At 57.4% G+C, this 17,369-nt stretch overlaps 1 protein-coding gene across 1 annotated transcript in view; it reads left to right on the plus strand.

Moving 5' to 3' along the window:
- The window catches only part of IL21R (interleukin 21 receptor), a 36,788-nt gene extending 19,975 nt beyond the window's left edge, over positions 1–16,813 (plus strand). Inside the window, exons 2-9 of the mRNA XM_055339316.1 lie at positions 2,074–2,137; positions 4,517–4,619; positions 7,376–7,575; positions 10,343–10,488; positions 11,695–11,872; positions 12,121–12,220; positions 13,258–13,342; positions 15,129–16,813. Of these exons, the coding sequence (XP_055195291.1) occupies positions 2,089–2,137; positions 4,517–4,619; positions 7,376–7,575; positions 10,343–10,488; positions 11,695–11,872; positions 12,121–12,220; positions 13,258–13,342; positions 15,129–15,899 (1,632 nt within the window). The 5' untranslated portion in view covers positions 2,074–2,088 and the 3' untranslated portion in view covers positions 15,900–16,813. The remainder of the gene's footprint in view (positions 1–2,073; positions 2,138–4,516; positions 4,620–7,375; positions 7,576–10,342; positions 10,489–11,694; positions 11,873–12,120; positions 12,221–13,257; positions 13,343–15,128) is intronic.
- Positions 16,814–17,369: the final 556 nt, after the last annotated feature.

Below are 17,369 nucleotides of genomic sequence, written 5' to 3' on the forward strand. Positions count from 1 at the left end.
GTCCAGATGGAGCTTCTAGGGAGTGACACAGATAGAGCTATGCCAGGCCTTGTACTAGGGCTGGGGGCAGAGGTGTGGACATGCCAGTGAGGGGCAGATATGAACCCTACCTCTTGTGACGGGAAGTGAATCCTTGAAGTGTGATAACAGGGCTCCTCCAGGGCTGAGGCCAGGCAAGATCAGTGTTCCTTAAAGTCAGTTTACAAGGTTTTTGCCCCAACATTATTTTAGTAGCGATGTTACTCATTTTAAGGTGTATTGGGAAAAAAATACACAGTATAGATACTATTGCTTGGAATGAGAGTGGAGTTAGATCTTTTTATTTTTTTTAAGATTTTATTTATTTATTTATTTATGAGAGACAGAGAGAGAGAGAGAGAGAGAGAGGGACATAGGCAGAGGGAGACGCAGGCTCCATGCAGGGAGCCTGATGTGGGACTTGATCCCGGGTCTCCAGGATCAGGCCCTGGGCCAAAGGCTGCGCTAAACCACTGAGCCACCCAGTCTGCCCCAGAGTTAGGTTTTTTTAATGAGCTTATTTATAGAAAACATTAAATAAATAATAGTACACCATGATCTACAAATACGGCCAACATTTTGGAAGTGAGAAACTTAGGGACCTCTTGGTTAGATCATTCTGGGGCCCCTCTATTTCTGGTGCTCTAAATTCTCTATCCATCACAGCTCTTTGTTGAGTGTTTATGTGTCAGGGGCTGTGCTCAGGGTTTTCTGCAAAATGCTTCCTTGAACTCTCACAAGAATCTGGGAAGCAGGGTTTACCATCTCCACGGGGCTCAGAGAGGGGAAGTGATGGGCCCAGAGCAACACAGCTGGTGATCTGAACCTCTGGGTGTGCTTCACCACTGCTTCCTTGGTGACTTGTTTGGGAACTCAGAGGGAGCTCTCAGTGTGGCCACAGTAGGGTCTGGGGGAACCCAGGTGTGTATATGTTTTGGAGGTCTTCCCACTGTGGGCTCAGGGACAGTGTCTGGGAGAAGCCATGCCTGTGACTTGATTCCTGCATGGGTCATTCCCTTAGGCTCCAGTTCCAGTTCCAATCCTGTAACCAGCAGCCAGTCAGTAACCAGGGTGGGGCTCCTGGGCCTGGGGAGGTGGATACCCCCCCCAAGTGGCACCTGCCCCAAGCAGACACAGAACTGGGGTACAGTGGGCAAAGTGCCAACAAGAGTCTGGTGTGGCCAGCCTGGTGGGTCACACCTTTGCCGAAGACACCAGCATCTGTTCCTCCCTGGTAGGTCCGTGCTCTTCTCCAAAGAGGCCTCTCCTGCATTTTATCCAGATCAGGGAGTCAGGCTCGCCTCCAGGGGGTCCCGCCGGGGCTCCCCATATGCTTTCCAGTGCGCTCGCTAACCTGGGCTCAGATATCCGGCTAACCTTAGTATTCATAGGGGTCTTCTTTGTGGGCTAACCTTGGATCTGTTATTCAATAAGAAGCCAGTCTGCCGGGCTAACGTCAACACAGGTGTTTTGTGGAAAGGACTCAAGATCTCTGCTTCTCAAATACCACTTTCCATGCCAGCTTCCCCTCCCTGCCTCCTTGCCCCTCTTTTTTTTTTTCAGAAGGGTAAATGCCCATGTTTCATCTCATGCACAGCACTACATCCATAGGCTTCCAGGGACAGGAGAGCAGCTAGCTCCTTCCTCTTTAAACTCACCTCTCAGGACACCTGGTGGCTCAGTGGTTGAGCGACTGCCTTCAGCTCAGGGCGTGATCCCAGGGTCCTGGGATCAAGTCCCACATCAGGCTCCCCTGCAGGGAGCCTTCTCCCTCTGCCTGTGTCTCTGCTTCTCTTTCTGTGTCTCTCATGAATAAATAAACAAACAAATTCACCTCTTATTTGGGACTGTGTTAGGAGACAGGAAGAAGGTGGGAGAAACAGGGTCCAGGGGAAAATCAGCCATTTCTAAGGGGCAGGAATCCTTGGGAGCATCCAAGGGCTCCAACTCTTGTTTTTCCAAGAATTTGAGGCAAGTCTTCCAAGGGAGGGAGAGGACCAGAGGGGAGGCGGTTTGGAGGCCCGGGTCTTCCCTCTCCCTGCGCGTCTCTTCCAGGACCCGAGAGTCAGCATGCTGTGCGGCGGGGCGGCCGCTCTGTTCCTGCTGATGCTCCAGGGAGGTGAGTAGCTGCCCCAGGTCTGCGGGTGGGGAGGAGGCCAGGCTGGCCTGCAGGCTCCGGGGCAGGGCCAGGGCCCGCAGGGCGGGGGGCTGCAGCCTCTGTGCACGTGGACTGGCCAGTTCCCCATCAACTAGAACCCGTCCCACAGGGGAGCCCCGTTAGCCAGCAGTGGCTCATGTGAGTCCCACATGGACCAGACCACGAGCTGGGGGCTTCACGGCTCACTCACTGCGGGGACGAGAGACTGGAACCTCCATTTCCACAGCTCTCGGCCTGGCCTGGCTCCCAGCCCTCAGAGGGAGGAAGTCCTGCCTTTGGTCTAACCTCAATTTCTCTTTGTGCAATGACTCTCCTAGGAGATGTTTGTCAACAATCACAGAATCCCCAGCAGGCCCTGGGGGGGGGGGGGAGCGGGAGACAAAAGTAGCCAAACCTTGGAAGGCGCCCCCAGGGCACCAGAGGATGAAGTTAGAAGCCCCAGCTGGGAAAGGCCAGGCGTTGGATTTGGGTGCCCAGCCAGGGCTCAGAGGCCTGGGAAGCCTTCCCGGAGGAGGCAGGACGCAGCACACAAGCTCATCGGGGTTGCACTAGGGGCAGGGGTCCCTCGGCCGCTGCTCTGCTGACTCTGCAGTTCTCTCTGGTTTTTACCGAAAGGCCCAGAGCCTCAAATAGCTTCTTCAGGAAGCAGATGTCTGGCTCTTTTATTTTCCCCTTCTGCACGGCGGCCAGCACTCGGTCCTGGGTCACCCTCCAGGGCGCCACCCCCCGCGGGCACAGACAACAAGCCCTTGCTGCACTGGGCGCTGAGCGTCACTCACTCCGCGTCCCCCATGGCCCGTGCGGCCTGTGCCGCAGTGACACCGGGTGCTCACTTGAGGACACCACGGCTCAGGAAGGGTAAGGGACAGGCCACGGACCGACGGCCTGGCAGTGGCAGAGCTGGAATCCCAAACCTGCTTCATCCCCCCGGCTTAGCCACCTTGTGCTGCCGCTGGTATTGAGGGAGCGCCCCGTGCAGGGTCCCCACCGGCATGCTGTCACCTGCGTATCTCCCTCCAGGGGGACCAGTTCCCCTCGGGGGGGAAGCCTCCTCCTAGCGCAGGACTCATTGCCACAACTCAGATCCCTTGGTGGTGGCTGCAGGGAGACCTGTGTTGAGGAGGATTCTGAGGGTCGCCCAAAGGAGGGAGTGCCGTGATCGATTAGTGATGTTTGCTGTGCGCACGGATGTCAACGAGTAGCACAGCTGAGATTTTCCTTTCCTGGGTGAGAGTCTCAGGAGCCCAGCCCCAGAGTGACCGGAGGTGTGGCCCAGGCTCAGAGCCTTCAGGTTCTTGTCTATAAAACGGTGGTGGCAGCTGGCTAAGGACATTTCCAGCAATGGTCCTCTTGGTTCTGAATCCAGCTTCTGACCTAAAGTGAGGCACAGGAAGGGAACACAGCACCACTGCTTGGATCTTCATTAGTCAGGAGAAAATAGGAAAAAGCCACTAAGGATGACTTCACTTAAAAAGGGGAACAGATTTCTGGTAAATATTTGAAGGGGAGTGGGGGAGAAATCTCAGCATTGGTGCTTGATCTTCCAGAACAAAACGAAGCTAAAACTTGTTAAACTTACTTTGTCGAACATTGACACAAATTTAGATTTATGGTTGCACCCCCTACTTCTAGAACAACAGAAAGCATTAATGTTGAGGGTGGGAGGGCATTAAGTCTCCCAACATAATGACCTGAGTGAGCACTTTAGTGTCACCTGGCGGTAGCGGTGCTGGCCAATACACTAATACAGATTTTTCAGCAAAAGTTTTAGAGGGCTTCTTGGTTTGGGGATGTTTTCTTACTCCCTCCATGCACTTCTGGCCTCCCTGAGGTCCGTGTCCTGGCTCGGCCAGCTGCTGTGAAGCAGAGGGCCCCAGCCTTGTCGGGGCTGGGGGCATTTTCAGCAGTGCCTCTGATGGCTTCTTGAATCCCTGACTGGGGGGGGGGGGTGTGCAGATTCGCCCTGCTGCTGGGGAGTTCAGGACCTGCCACCAAGGGGGACACTGGTCAGGAGGGACGCAGAGCTGGTGGTCACATGCTGGCTTTGGTGGGGGGAGAGTGCTGAGGTGGGGACCCGCTTAGTTCCTTACATTTCACATTCATAGTGTCCTGTCTCTGTAGCCAGCCTTGAAACACGGGGGTCATACCAGGAATTCCCAGGTGGCAGGGACACCCTTCCCTGAGCCCACATCTTAGCTGCCCCTGGGTTGCCAAACTCGGCCTGGCCCTGGAACCCCTGCCTCCTCTCACCCTCCAGCCCCCGAGGAGGGGAAGGGGTGAGGCACCACGAAGCCTCTGGCCAGACCCCCACCACGGCCTCTCTCTCCCCTCATCTTCCAGCCTGGGGTTGCCTAGACCTCGTCTGCTACACCGATTACTTCCAGACAGTCACCTGCACCCTGGAATCAGGGACCGTCCACCCCAGCAACCTCACCCTCACCTGGTAAGTGGCCGGCCCTCACCAGCCCTGGGGATGCTGCTCAGGGTGGCCGCTGAGGGGCTGGGGCAAAGCAGGACCAACCACAGAAGGCCACAGACCGCGTTGGACCTTCGAGGTGCCCGGCAGACAGTTTAGCAATAAACATAATAGCTGCCACTTCCTGAGGGTTCTCAGGCATGTTCACCATCAGCATTTGGTTTTGCCCCTGGAGAGGCTGTGAGCTGGACCTGCCCTGCCCGTCTTACACCCCCCTCCCTGCCCCGGCTCACGGCCCTTGTCTAGAGCATCAGCTGAGAGGCCACGGGGCAGTTCTGTCAGCTCCAAAGGCCATACGCTCCTGCCCACATAGCCCTAACTCTGGCTTTTTTTTTTTTAAGATTGATTTATTCGTTTTAGAGAAGGATTAGGGGGGACAGGGGCAGAAGGAGCCAAGCAGACTCTGTGCTGAGTGTGGAGCCCAACGTGGGGCTCGATCCCACGACTCCAAGATCATGACCCGATCTGAAACCGACTGAGCCACCCAGGTGCCCCAGCCCTACCTGTGGTTTTGAGACCCGTGGACAGCCAGACTCCTTCCCGTATGATTTGTTTTTTGAGCATTCAGTACATCCCAGGCACCTTGCTATGTGCTTCCTAGGAACGATCACTTCCCTTCCTCGCAATTATTACTGTCATTTTACAAATGGGGACATTGGGGTTCAGAGAGGTTGTGCCACTTGCCCAAGCCCACACAGCCAGTGAATGGTGGAACTGGATTGAAACACAGGCAGCCTGATTCCAAAATCCACAGGCCCCTTTTAGTCCATTGTTAAAGAACAGGGACGTGAGGCTTTACTCAAGACCACTGCCAGGGGCACAAGGCCCACTGCATGGGGCTTTGCAGTCAGGGGAGAGATTGGGCTCAACCTCAAATACGACCAGGAAAAAGGGGGGATGTAGAGCCAAGGGAGAGGGTGGGGTCAGTGGATGGGAGTTACCAAGAGGACATGTCAAGGGGAAAGGGGGTCTGGCTACATGTCACAGTGTTCTTTTTTTTTTTTTTTAAGATTTATTTATTTATTCATGAGAGACACAGAAAGAGAGGCAGAGACATAGGCAGAGGGAGAAGGAGGTCCCTATGGGGACCCGGATGCAGGACTTGATCCCAGGACCCTGGGATCACAACCTGAGCAAAAGGGTGATGCTCAGCCACTGGGCCACCCAGGTGCTCCAGTTCTTGCTGACGGCAGCCCAGGTTGGTCAGACGTCATCGGGGGATGAGGTGGAGGGCGAGGAGCCTCCTCACACATCCAGGGCAGGGGATGCTGGCTAACCTGACTTAGCAGGAGTCTTGTCAAAATTAGTGCAGAGATGACCCGGGAGCCCAAAGGTCAGGGCCTCGTCCAGGAGAGTGCTCAGAGGAGCCTGGGCGGAGCTTGCCCAAGGAGAGAACCTTTATTCATAGGCTGCTCAGGATAAAGGATAGCTGGCTTTCCTCTCTCATCACTAGTTCATTCATACATTCATTCGGAACATGGTTATTGACCTCCTGCTAGACACCTGCCGGCACTGGGGGCAGACCAGTGAGGTCCCAGGAGCTCTACAGTGGGGGGTGCCTGGGGATAATAAACACATAAGCAGCCATCAAGATGCTTTCTGATGACGATGAGTTCTATAAAGAACAGGAACATGGAAAAAAAAAAAAGAACAGGAACATGGGCCACGGGGTCCTGAGCAAGTGACACGGGGGCAGGTGGTCAGGGAAGTTCTCTCTGGATGAGAAGGAGGCAGCCAGTGAGCTGGGGCAGAGCATTCCAGGCAGAGGGCACTACCTGTGCGAAGTCCCTGGGGGCTGGAAAGGGAAGAGCTGATGAGTTTGAGGAATATCGAGGAAGTCAGTGTAGCCAGAGTGGAGTGAGTCAGTGTGGGAGGGAATAACAAGCAAAGAAGGTGAGAGGAAGGCTGAGGGCAGATTTCACTGTGGGTGGTGAGCAGTCACTGGAGGGTTTTAGGCGTGGGAGTGACGCAGAGTTTTTAAAGGTCCCCTTGGCTCCTATGCAAGAGACTTTCATTGATTGAGCGGAAGTTTCTGTTCTAACAAATATTTAGCAGAGAACAGAGTCTACATGTCCATATTGGCCTTGAAGGGTAGTCATGTTGAGAGTCTGAAAGTGTAGGTGGAGAAATAAATACTTGCTGAACTCCTATACATACTTCAAAACCCATCACTTAACACCCAGTGGGAATGAAAAGGCCAGAGCATTGCCCCAACCCCATACCAACAGCCTCCCTAGAATTTCACCTGGTGCAGGGGATGAGGTTCATTTGGCTCTCATCTTGGCCTTCAACCCAGGTACTCCACTAGGTATTCATTGGATGTTGGATGGAAGGAGGGAGGAAGGAGACCTGAAATGCTTAGCATCCTTCCTACAGGACAGTGATCCAGTTGATGGAATTGCCAAGGACATATTTAGGCTCAGTCTAGGCAAGAATGGCCCAAATTTCCAAAGTTGAGAGTTTACTACCATATGTGAGGTAGTGAGTTCCCAGTTCCTTGGAGGCATGCAAGCCAAGCCTGGATGCAAGCCATCAGGGATGCTTCGGGAGGCGGAGGGTAATACCTTCCCTGGAAAAGTGCTGGTAGACCGAGTGACCCCCGCCTCCAGCCTCCCAGTCTCACCTCCAATTCCTCCCAGCCCCGAGATTCTGGGTTTCTGCCCTGGCCGTGTGCGCTGAGCCCCACCGGCCTCCAGCCGTGACTGGCTGCTCTGTCCTTGAAGGCAAGACCCATATGGAGAACTGGAGGACGAAGTCACCTCCTGCAGCCTCCAGCGGTCCACCCACAACGCCACGCATGCAAAGTACATGTGCCACATGGATGTGTTCCACTTCATGGCCGACGACATTTTCAGTGTCAACGTGACAGACCAGCCTGGCAATTACTCCCAGGAGTGCGGCAGCTTTGTCCTGGCTAAGAGCAGTGAGTATCCTGTGGACCCCAGAGCAGAGGGGAACCCAGGCGGGGGCTGAGCCCCGTGCTCCCGGGCCAGCCGTCCCCCATCATCAGAAGTGACCTGTCCCGTGTGCTGGCTTCCCCCTAGCGTTTGTTCTGTAGACGCACGACTACGGAGCAGTGGGTTGATAACTAGATTTGGGCCTTAACCAGAGAGAGGCCACAGAGGCATGAAATGGAGTTGGCCTGGGGCTCCGGAGCCGGCTCGCTGTGGCCCTGGACTGGCTCACGATTTGTACAGTGAGGGCCCTTCTGGGCTCCTGCCCCCAGTGTGAGGCAAGGTGGGGAGGCCACGTCACAAGAGAAAACCTCCCCTGGGATTTTTCCTGCTTCTTAGCTTGCCAATGAGGCCTAGAATTTCCCTCCAGGCTGGAGGGAGGAGGCCTGGGGGTGGAAGCGGTTGTTTCTGTGGGTCCAGTGCCAGGAGGGAACAGGGAAGGGCACAGGAAGCAGCTGTGAATGTGTGTATGTGTGTGTGCACGCATGTGCCCAAAGTGGAGTGTCCAGGGAGGGGGTGAGACACCCGTGCCCAGAGGCATGCAAGCAGACAGCTAAGAGAGGCCTGCCCCTGGGGAGGCTCAGCCTCTGAGGTCTGGGACTTTGTGTCCCCAGATTCCCAGCGGTGGGGCAAGAAGATAAGAGGGCATCTGTCAGTCACACTCTGGGGGGCCAGGGTTGTGCCACTTGGCACACAGAGGGTGTAAGCATAGCTTCACACATACCCAGACACACCCAGTCTCCTACACATGCACACACATGCATAAATACACCCTCAGAGGTACAGATGTCCTGCCGACTCCAGGCCTAGACAGCACAGACAGATGCTCACATTTTCTCTCAGACCCGTGCAGGTGCGTGCACACACAGGTGCACACATGCTCACTTGGCCATTTGGGTCCAGGCGTGGCAAGCGCAAGGAGCAGGGGTGCCCTCCTGCCTCTGAGTGAGCCCGGTGGGGGGGGCAGCATCCCCGCAACTCCCCTGCAGAGCAGAGTGCAGGGCAGAGAAGGAGCTGCCTTGACACTGCACAGGTGGCTCCAAGTCACATGGTTGCCCTCCACCCCCTCCCTCCTGCCCTCCCTGCGGGGATATGAGGCGCCCTTGCCCAGATGTGGCTCCGGCCCTTTCCTCCTCCTGGGCACTGGGCCTCCCTGGGCTGAGCACCTGCCTCTCACGATGCCTGCCAGGCTCCACAAACATCTGGCTTCCTCCCCCAGTTGGTTCACACCACCCAGCCCAGGCCACAGGGGGAAACTGAGAGCTCGCCCAGCCTGGGAAGACAGAGAGGGTTTAAGAATGAGTCCAGTCCAAAAGGACCCGTGGCTCAAAGGCAACAAAGCTTTAGAGTTCCTTTTTGCGAAACCCCTGAAAGGTTCATTGGTTGATTTAATAAGCATTTCTCCAGGGCCTGGTGTGTGCCCGCTCTGTCCTGGGAGCTGTGGGCACAGCGCTGACCCAGGAGAACAAATCCTCAGCCCCAAGCAGCTAAGATCCCAGAGAAGGGGCAGAGGGGGAACAGGAGCACAGGGGGAAATGCGGAAAATGTTAGATGTTGGCAAATAAGGTGGAAGAAGGAGAGAGGATGGGATTGGGGGGCCAAGAACCTGTCACTTCTCTCTCCTCAAAGGGACCTCCTGCTACTGAGCTGGTCCCCGAGAATTGTCACCCCATGAAAGAGGAGCTGGTACCCTTTTACAAGAGAGGAAATGAAGACATATAACATGTCGTATCCTATTCACCAAACAAGTTTGGGATAGAGCAGAAGGGGAGGCCTGACTTTGACCTTTGCCTGGGAAGCACCCAGGAGGGTGTGGTGATGTGACTCAGGCCTCCGCTCTTGCACTTTCCAGAAGTCTGGGAGAACCCTCACACCAAGTCACACGTGGCCAGTGAGGAGGGTCGGAGTGCTCTGCTCTGCAGACCCTGCAGAGAGCTCAGGAGGGCTGGCGTTTGTCGTTAGCATTAATTAATATTAAGGAAAGCTCATTAGCATTTATGCTAATCAGCATCTTTTGGCTTCTGGGGGAAGCTGCCTCTGAAAGAAAATGATGTCATCGTTTAGAACAGAAATGCAGAAACAGTGCCTCTGGCCCACATGTTGCTCAGCCAGTTTTTGGATTAGTAGCTAACTTTATTGGTTTTTTAAAATATTTTTAATTAATTAATTTATTTGAAAGAGCATGCACAAGACAGAGAGAGAGAGATAGAGCATAAGAGATGGGGAGGGGCAGAGGCAGAGGGAGAAGCAGACCCCCCCCCAGCAGGGAGCCCGATGCGGGGCTCCATCCCAGGACCCCAGGATCGTGACCTGAGCTGAAGGCAGATGCTTCACCCACTGAGCGACCCAGGCACCCCTCGAGCTAACTTTAATGTTTGAGAGAGCTTCCCCCTATTTGGGATTCCAGGTTGCTCTTCTCTGGCCACCCTGGTCTGCTGTCCCGCCCAGCCTGAGTGGTGGCATCCCTCTTACGTGTCCTCAGACCCCAAACCTGCTTCACCCACTTCTGTTACACCCCCCAGTCCTGCCCCTGTAGGGCTGCAGGTCCAGTGTGGTCTCAACTTCTCATTTCTCCGATGAACCAACCGAGGAGGCTTGGATAAGGCAGCTACCTCACCCAGAGTCCCTCCCGGGTTCTGATCCAGGGGGTCGGGGCGTAGGGGCATTTCCTGCCACCACATCCTTCTCAGCTGCTGCCCCATCTCACTCCTTATCTTTCTGGCTTTTTCCTTCAAGTCAAGCCATCCCCCCCTTTCAACGTGACTGTGACCTTCTCCGGACATTATAACATCTCCTGGAGCTCCAGTTACAATTCCTACACGCTGAAGGGCAAGCTGCAGTATGAGCTACGGTACAGGAAGCAGGGGCACTCCTGGGCTCTGGTGAGGCTCGGGGAGACCTGGTGGGGAGGGGGTGAGAGACGGCGTGCAGTGCTGAGCATCCGGGGCGCTGGTGGTGTGGAGGGGGGTGGTCGGAGACACGGGTGAGCTGGTGACTCAGAGTGGAGAATGGACCCAAGGATCCACGGAGGGTGGAAGGCCCCCGCCCCCCTGCACCTTCCCTAGCTGTCCACCCTCCCACACCTGGGGTAGGAGGCCCCTTAAAAGTCTTTCCTTCCTGCCCCTGGTTCCTGGATCAGCTTGCCAGAGAGGAAGGGGGTGTCACTTCCTCAGATTCCACCTGGAGTCCAGAACAGTCGCAGTAGATCAAGTTTCAGAAATGGGGCGATCTGGAGCCTTCCCACCTGCCTTAGAACGGTCACAGGTGAAGAGCTCCAGGTGAAGATGGTCCAGTGTTAGAGGGACCACTGTTTCCAAGCTGAAGGCTTCTAGAAGCCTCCTTGTTGTTGTTGTTTTTAAATATTTTATTTATTTATTCATAAGAGACACAGAGAGGGAGAGAGAGAGAGGCAGAGACACAGGCAGAGGGAGAAGCAGGCTCCTTGCAGGGAGCCTGATGTGGGATTCGATCCCAGGACTCCAGGATTTCACCCTGGGCCAAAGGCAGGCGCTAAACCACTGCGCCACCCAGTGATCCCCAGCCTTCTGTTTAGAGCAGTGGAGAGTTCCCCAATGGCCCTTAATTCAGAACAGTCGTGGCCAAAGACTTCTAGAATGATCCATCCTTCAGGGCGGGCCCAGTTGAAGCATTTCATACATGCGGCTGTTTGGAATGTCCCCTGTGGAAGACTTCCAGAGGTATCCACGGCTGAGATGCCTGTGGTCGAAGGCTTCCAGAAATGCCCGCTCTTGAGAAGGTGCACAGAGGGACAGTCCACAAAGTGTCCGCTGTCTGGAGTGCTGCTGGTTAAAGATTCCCAGGAGGGGCCATCCTGCTCCCGGGACCATCCAGGTCCTCGCAGGGCAGGGCCCTAGCCGGGACAGTGAGGGGAGAGCTGGGGTCGGTCAGAGAGAAACGAGGTTCAAGCGGCGCACGTGGCTCTGAACCGCCCACACCCGAGTGGCCGCGACTCAAGCTGAGTCTGGGTCCTGTGGCAGGGGACGTTCGGCCCCTTCGTGGTGCTTCTGCTGGAGGTGGGGGCTGGCCTGGCTGGTCCTGACCGGTGCGTCCTCTCCCTGTGCCGGCAGAGCCCGGGGAGGAAGCTGATCTCCGTGGACTCGAGAAGCGTCTCTCTCCTCCCCTTGGAGTTCCAGGGTGACTCGAGCTATGAGCTCCAGGTGCGTGCAGGGCCCCAGCCCGGCTCCAACTTCCAGGGGACCTGGAGCGAGTGGAGTGACTCCGTCACCTTTCACACCCAGCCGGAAGGTAGGTGTGACTCCCGGCGGGGCGCTTGCTGCTCCTCCTAACTCTGTGCACGACCATCTCCAGTTTGTGGGTGGGAACACGGAGGCCCAGAGGGATGGAGTGTCGCTTGCCTGGGGTGGGGGTGGGAGCAGGAACCCAGACCACCTCACTGCAAGGCACCTGCCCGGACCCCGTGCCCACTGCACCCGCCCCACGTGGCATCTGGTTAGAGGTTGGTTCCACGTTACCCAGTGTCTGTTCCCTCCCAGAGATAAAGGGAAGCCAGCACACGTACCTGCTCTACCTCCTCCTGGTCATCATACTCCCCATCCTCGTCTTCTTAGGCCTGAAGATCCACCTGCCTTGGAGGTGAGGCCAGGGAGGCAGGGAGGCAGGGAGGCAGGGAGCGGGTGGGGCTGGGCCACAAGCCTCTCTGGGGCCGCCCAGGGTTGGGGGAACACAACCTGGTGTCGAGACACTGATAATGGCAATGACGGTGATGGGAAACGGCTCTTGTTTACCCAACCTCATGAGCTGGACATCTGGTACTCCCCTCCCCTGGGCGACAGGGGAAGGCCAAGGGCTGCGGAGCTTTCAGAGAGCTTGCCCGAGGCTGCGCAGCTCTGAAGCGAGGCAGTAGATTTTGAGCCCGTGCTCAGGACAGGGACCTGGGTTATGATCTTGTCCAGCGAATTTTATGCTTTGAGTCCCAAGGGGCACGGGGTGGGGGCAGTGGTGGTGGCAAAGGGTTGGTGTGATCGTCCACACCCTGCCACCCCCGCCCTTCTGCTCCAACCAGGGCTCTTGCTTTCATCCATATATATACCGGGTTTCTGCTGAATGTTGCCACTGATTAAAATGATAACCTAAAGCTCCCCTGGAGGCAAGCGCTGCAGTGAGGGTTTGCTGAGCCCTGGGAGGGGGGTGTGTGGGGTGGGGTGGGGTGGAGGAAGGGGAGGGGAGGGGATCAGCACAATTTGTTCATCTTCATTCAGAGGTTTTGGCAAAGACGGAGGCAGAGAGGCTAGAGGGGGAGGGAGAGCGATCCAATGATAATGAGTATCACAGGGCGCTGTCACGCTGTCGAGGTCCTGGGGTGCTGTGCAGACGCCCCCGTGGAACTGGCTGTCTGCTCATCCTTGGTTGTAGAGGAGGAAGTTGAGGCTCAGCACGGAACAGGCAGCCAAGCACTCAACCCCCAGGCACCCTCACCAGACATGCTGCCCCCATTTTAGGGATGTGGAAACTGAGGCCCCAGGGCAGAGGGGTGGGAGGGAGGTGCATGGGTGAGCTTTGGGAGGGGCCGAGTCTCCTGCAGGACAAAGCTGGGGAGCCCCTGAGCTGGGGGGGTGCAGGCTGCTCCCCCTGCGGGGACGGTGAGGGCTCACCTGGTCTCTGCCCCCCAGGTTGTGGAAGAAGGTGTGGGGGCAGGTGCCCAGCCCGCAGAAGTTCTTCCAGCCCCTCTACGTGGGCCACAGCGGGGACTTCAAGGTGAGTGCCCGCCCGCCCCTGCTGCGCCCGTGGAGCCTCTGCCCTCTGGGAGCTGAGCTCCACCACCCCAGGACCCCAGCCGCACCCTCCAGGCCCCAGCCCGGCCTCCGTCTCCTCCGTCTCCGCACCTGCAAAGTGCAGGAAATAATCCGGGTGGGGGCAGAACTGGCATAAGAATGACACAGAATCAGGCAGCATCTCCCAACCGGGAAGTCGTTTGGGGGAGGGGGCGGGCCGGGTGGTCGCTGGAGCCACAGACCGGCCTCCTGGTCCTTTGTCAGAAGCCCTGGGAGGGAGGTAGAGACAGGTAGAGCAGGTTCTGGGAAGGGTGTGGATGGCCCCACCTGCAAACTACGCCCCTGCCGAGCCCCAACCACCCATCACCCGCCGGCACCCACAGTTGTCTGTGCCCATTTACCGCTCAACACCCACCCAGCGTGGGAGGGCCCGCCGCAGAGAGGATGTGGTGACTGGTGGGGCCAGGGGAGGGGGCAGCCCGCCCACTCCAGCCGAGCCTGGATGTCAGGAAACGCGGACCAGAGCCCGGCTGAGCTCCTGCTGTCTGCACGGAGCGCCCTCTGCCTTCTGCCCCTTCCACCCCATCGCCCCCCGCCCCCCAGGGAGGAGCTGCTCCATCATCCACAGGGCACCCTGGGGGAGACGGAGGCTCAGAGCGGGGAGCAGGGGAGCAGCCTGGACACCCCCTCCCCGGGAGAGAGACTTTCCTGCTTCCTCTGTACCGTTTCGGAAGCTCAGAGACCACAACGATCTGGTGTTTACTTCCCTGATGCTCAGGGACCGGGTGCCCGGCACGCTGCGGGGAGCGTCAGAGATGTGAACGCATCTGCTCCTCACTACAGCCTGTGGAGTGGGCGGTGCTGGCAGAAGGGGGTCCTCATCGGGGTCCTGAGATATTTTCTTTTTTTAAAGATTTTATTTATTTATTCATGAGAGACACAGGCAGAGGGAGAAGCAGCTCCATGCAGGGAGCTTGATGTGGGACTCGATCCCAGGACCCCGGGATCAAGCCCTGAGCTGAAGGCAGATGCTCGACCACTGAGCCACGGAGGCGTCCCCGCCCTCAGATATTTTCTGAGGCACTAGGCTCAAAACGGGGGAGATTCTGGTTCTCAGGGGTTTTCACTGCCTGAGACCGTCAGATGGGGACCTGTGTCATGAGTGGGACCCCCGGCCAGCGAGGGCGCAGAGGCTGCTGTCGCCTCACATCCCTTACCCACCAAGCACATGGAGGCCTAAGTGGCTTGTCACTGATTGACTCCTCGTGTTCATTTGGTTAATAAACATTTACTGGGTACCTACAAACTGAGGCACCCTGTGAGCCTCCAGGGATACAGCTGTGACCAGAAGGATTAGCTGAGGCTACTGCCCCCACCAAGTGTCCACTCTTGTGGGGACACCAGCAGGAGAATATTAGTTTTCAAGGACTGTCCCAGAGGAAATGAAACAGGGGGCCAGTGGTGGTTCTGTCACCCAGAGCTCAGGCCCTCCCACCCCCTATGTCCCTATAAGCTCAGGAAGCTTGGCCCCCGACCCAGGCCCTATGCAGACCCCAGGCCACCGAGCATGGATTGTCGGGCAGGCTACGGAGGGCTGTGGCTCCTCCTGCAGGTGGACAGAGGGACAGTGGTGAGGAGCATCCCTGGAGAGGGATGCACCACGGTTCTGACCCCTGGCACTCTCTTTTTCCCCTCGTGGTGTCTCTGTGTCTGTCCATACCCTCCTTGCACCCATCCCGTCATGACCGTCCCCCCTTCCTCCCTCACAGAAATGGGTGGGTGCACGCTTCACCGCCTCCAGCCTGGAGCTGGGCCCCCGGAGCCCCGAGGCGCTCTCCTCCCTGGAGCTGTACTACTGCTGCCCTGCGCAGAGCGCCAGCAAGGGGCTGGAGTCCACGCAGCTGCCGGAGCCCACGGACCTGCTGGAAGCCGACGGGGGGCCCGAGCTGGGGGGCTTCTGTGTCCCAGCCCCCTCCATTGCCGGCAGCGTGGGCGGCTCAGCTTATAGCCAGGAGAGGGACCGGCCATACGGTGTTGTGTCCATAGACACGGTGACCGTGGCAGACACAGAGGGGCCATGTGCGTGGTCCTGCACCTGTGGGGCTGACGGCTACCCAGCCCTGAACTTGGATGCCAGCCTGGAGCCCGGCTCCGGCACTGAGGATCCGCTCTTGGACACAGGGACTACGGTCCTATCCTGTGGCTGCGTCTCAACCGGTGGCCTCGCTGGGCTGGGAGGCCCCCCGGGCAGCCTCCTCAATGGGCTACAGCTGCCCCTGGAGGACGAGGCAGGTTGGACGCCGGGGCCGCCCTGGAGCGGCAGGCCACCCCGAGGGGCGTTGGACAGTGAAGCGGGCTCGCCTCCCGCCGGCCTGGACATGGACACTTTTGACAGTGGCTTCGCGGGCTCGGACTGTGGCAGCCCTGTGGAGTGTGACTTCACCAGCACTGGGGATGAAGGGCCCCCCAGGAGCTACCTCCGCCAGTGGGTGGTCATGGCCCCTCCACCTGAGGGACCTGGGCCCCAGGCCAGTGAGTGAGGCTGATGGGTCCAGAGCTGGTTGAGCCACTGGGCCCTGAGCCAGAGATGGGGTCCCTGGGGCCGTGCGGTAAAGATAGGGCCCCTGAGCCTGGTTGACGGTATGCATGTGTGACCCAGGTGCACACCGGTGTGCCTGTGTGCGTGAGCAACACATGTGCCCGTGGACATGGAGCATGCCCGTGGTGATACCATGTGCCCAAGGCCACCCGCGTCTGTGCCTACAGGAGCTCCCTGTGTGCACGAATGTGAGAAGTGTGTGTTACTGGCACTGTGTGCACACGATGCCCGCCTCCCTCCTTTCCAGACAGGGGGCAGCCCCCAGGTCACATGCTGAGAGGCTGGTCCAGTGTTGCCCTCAGGGCCTGCATAGACCAGGGCACCACCTGCAATGGGCACCAGTCCCAGCCCTGCAGATCCTGCCTCCAGGAGCCTTTTCATTCCTCAGGGGGAGGGGAAGAGGTTGGGGTGAGTTCACTGTGACCCTGGGTTGCAGAAAGGTTTGTGGGGGCCTGTGGACCTAGGCGTGGATCCCAACTGAGCCAACTTGGGCAAGCCGCTTCCCCTCTCTGGGCTGGAGTTTCCTGTCTGGACTCGGTGTTGGGGTGGCAGGTGGCATGACGCACCTTGGGGAGAAATCGGCGAGGTCACCCACTGTACAGGCTGCAGCAGAGCAGACCCTCAATAAATGCAGCTTTCTTCCTTCTGGGGCCCAGATCAAGGCTTGTGCTGGAGGTGGGCGGGGGTGAGAAACCAGCCTGGGCTTGGGCGCCTGCCAGTGGGCTGCCCGTCCTGCAGATGGGCACCCCGGGGGGTTTCCAGGCTTCAAGTCAGCCCGTCTCTTAGGAACAGCCCCCACCAGCCAAGATTTCTTTTTCTGGTTCCTGTTGCTCACTTGGTTATTCCCTCTATGCACCCAATAAATACTTCTTGGGTACAAGTACGTGCCCAGACCCTGTGCAGGATTCTGGGGTACGTTGGGTGGGGGGAAGAGACCTCCTTTGGCACTCGTGGTGGGGGAGGGGCAGGAAGGAATCAGCGGCAATGACCCAGCGCTCCGTGCCTTTATTTGCTCATCCCCAGGAATTAGGGGGGAGTTAAGTTTCTGTTGAAGATTTTTTTTAAGATTTTATTTATTTCAGAGAGAGAGAGACAGAGATAGCGAGATAGAGCACAAGAAGGGGGAGTGGCAGAGGGAGAGAAAAGGGAGAAGCAGGCTCCCTGCTAAGCAGGGAGCCCGATGCCAGGCTCCATCCCAGGGCTCTGGGCTGGGATGACCTGAGCCAAAGGCAGACGTTTAACCAACTGAGCCACCCAGGCGCCCCTTGTTGACGACTTCCCACAGAGTCTGTTCAAATGTGAATTAAAAGCTAAGAAAATACATCTTAGCCACATTTGAAGGTGCCTAACCGAACATCAGCTTTGGACAGGAGCTAGACCTCAGTGCTAACAGGTTGCATGCAGCTCCTAC

This window comes from Nyctereutes procyonoides, unplaced genomic scaffold (assembly GCF_905146905.1).
Source record: "Nyctereutes procyonoides isolate TBG_1078 unplaced genomic scaffold, NYPRO_anot_genome, whole genome shotgun sequence".
NCBI classification, from domain to species: domain Eukaryota; kingdom Metazoa; phylum Chordata; class Mammalia; order Carnivora; family Canidae; genus Nyctereutes; species Nyctereutes procyonoides.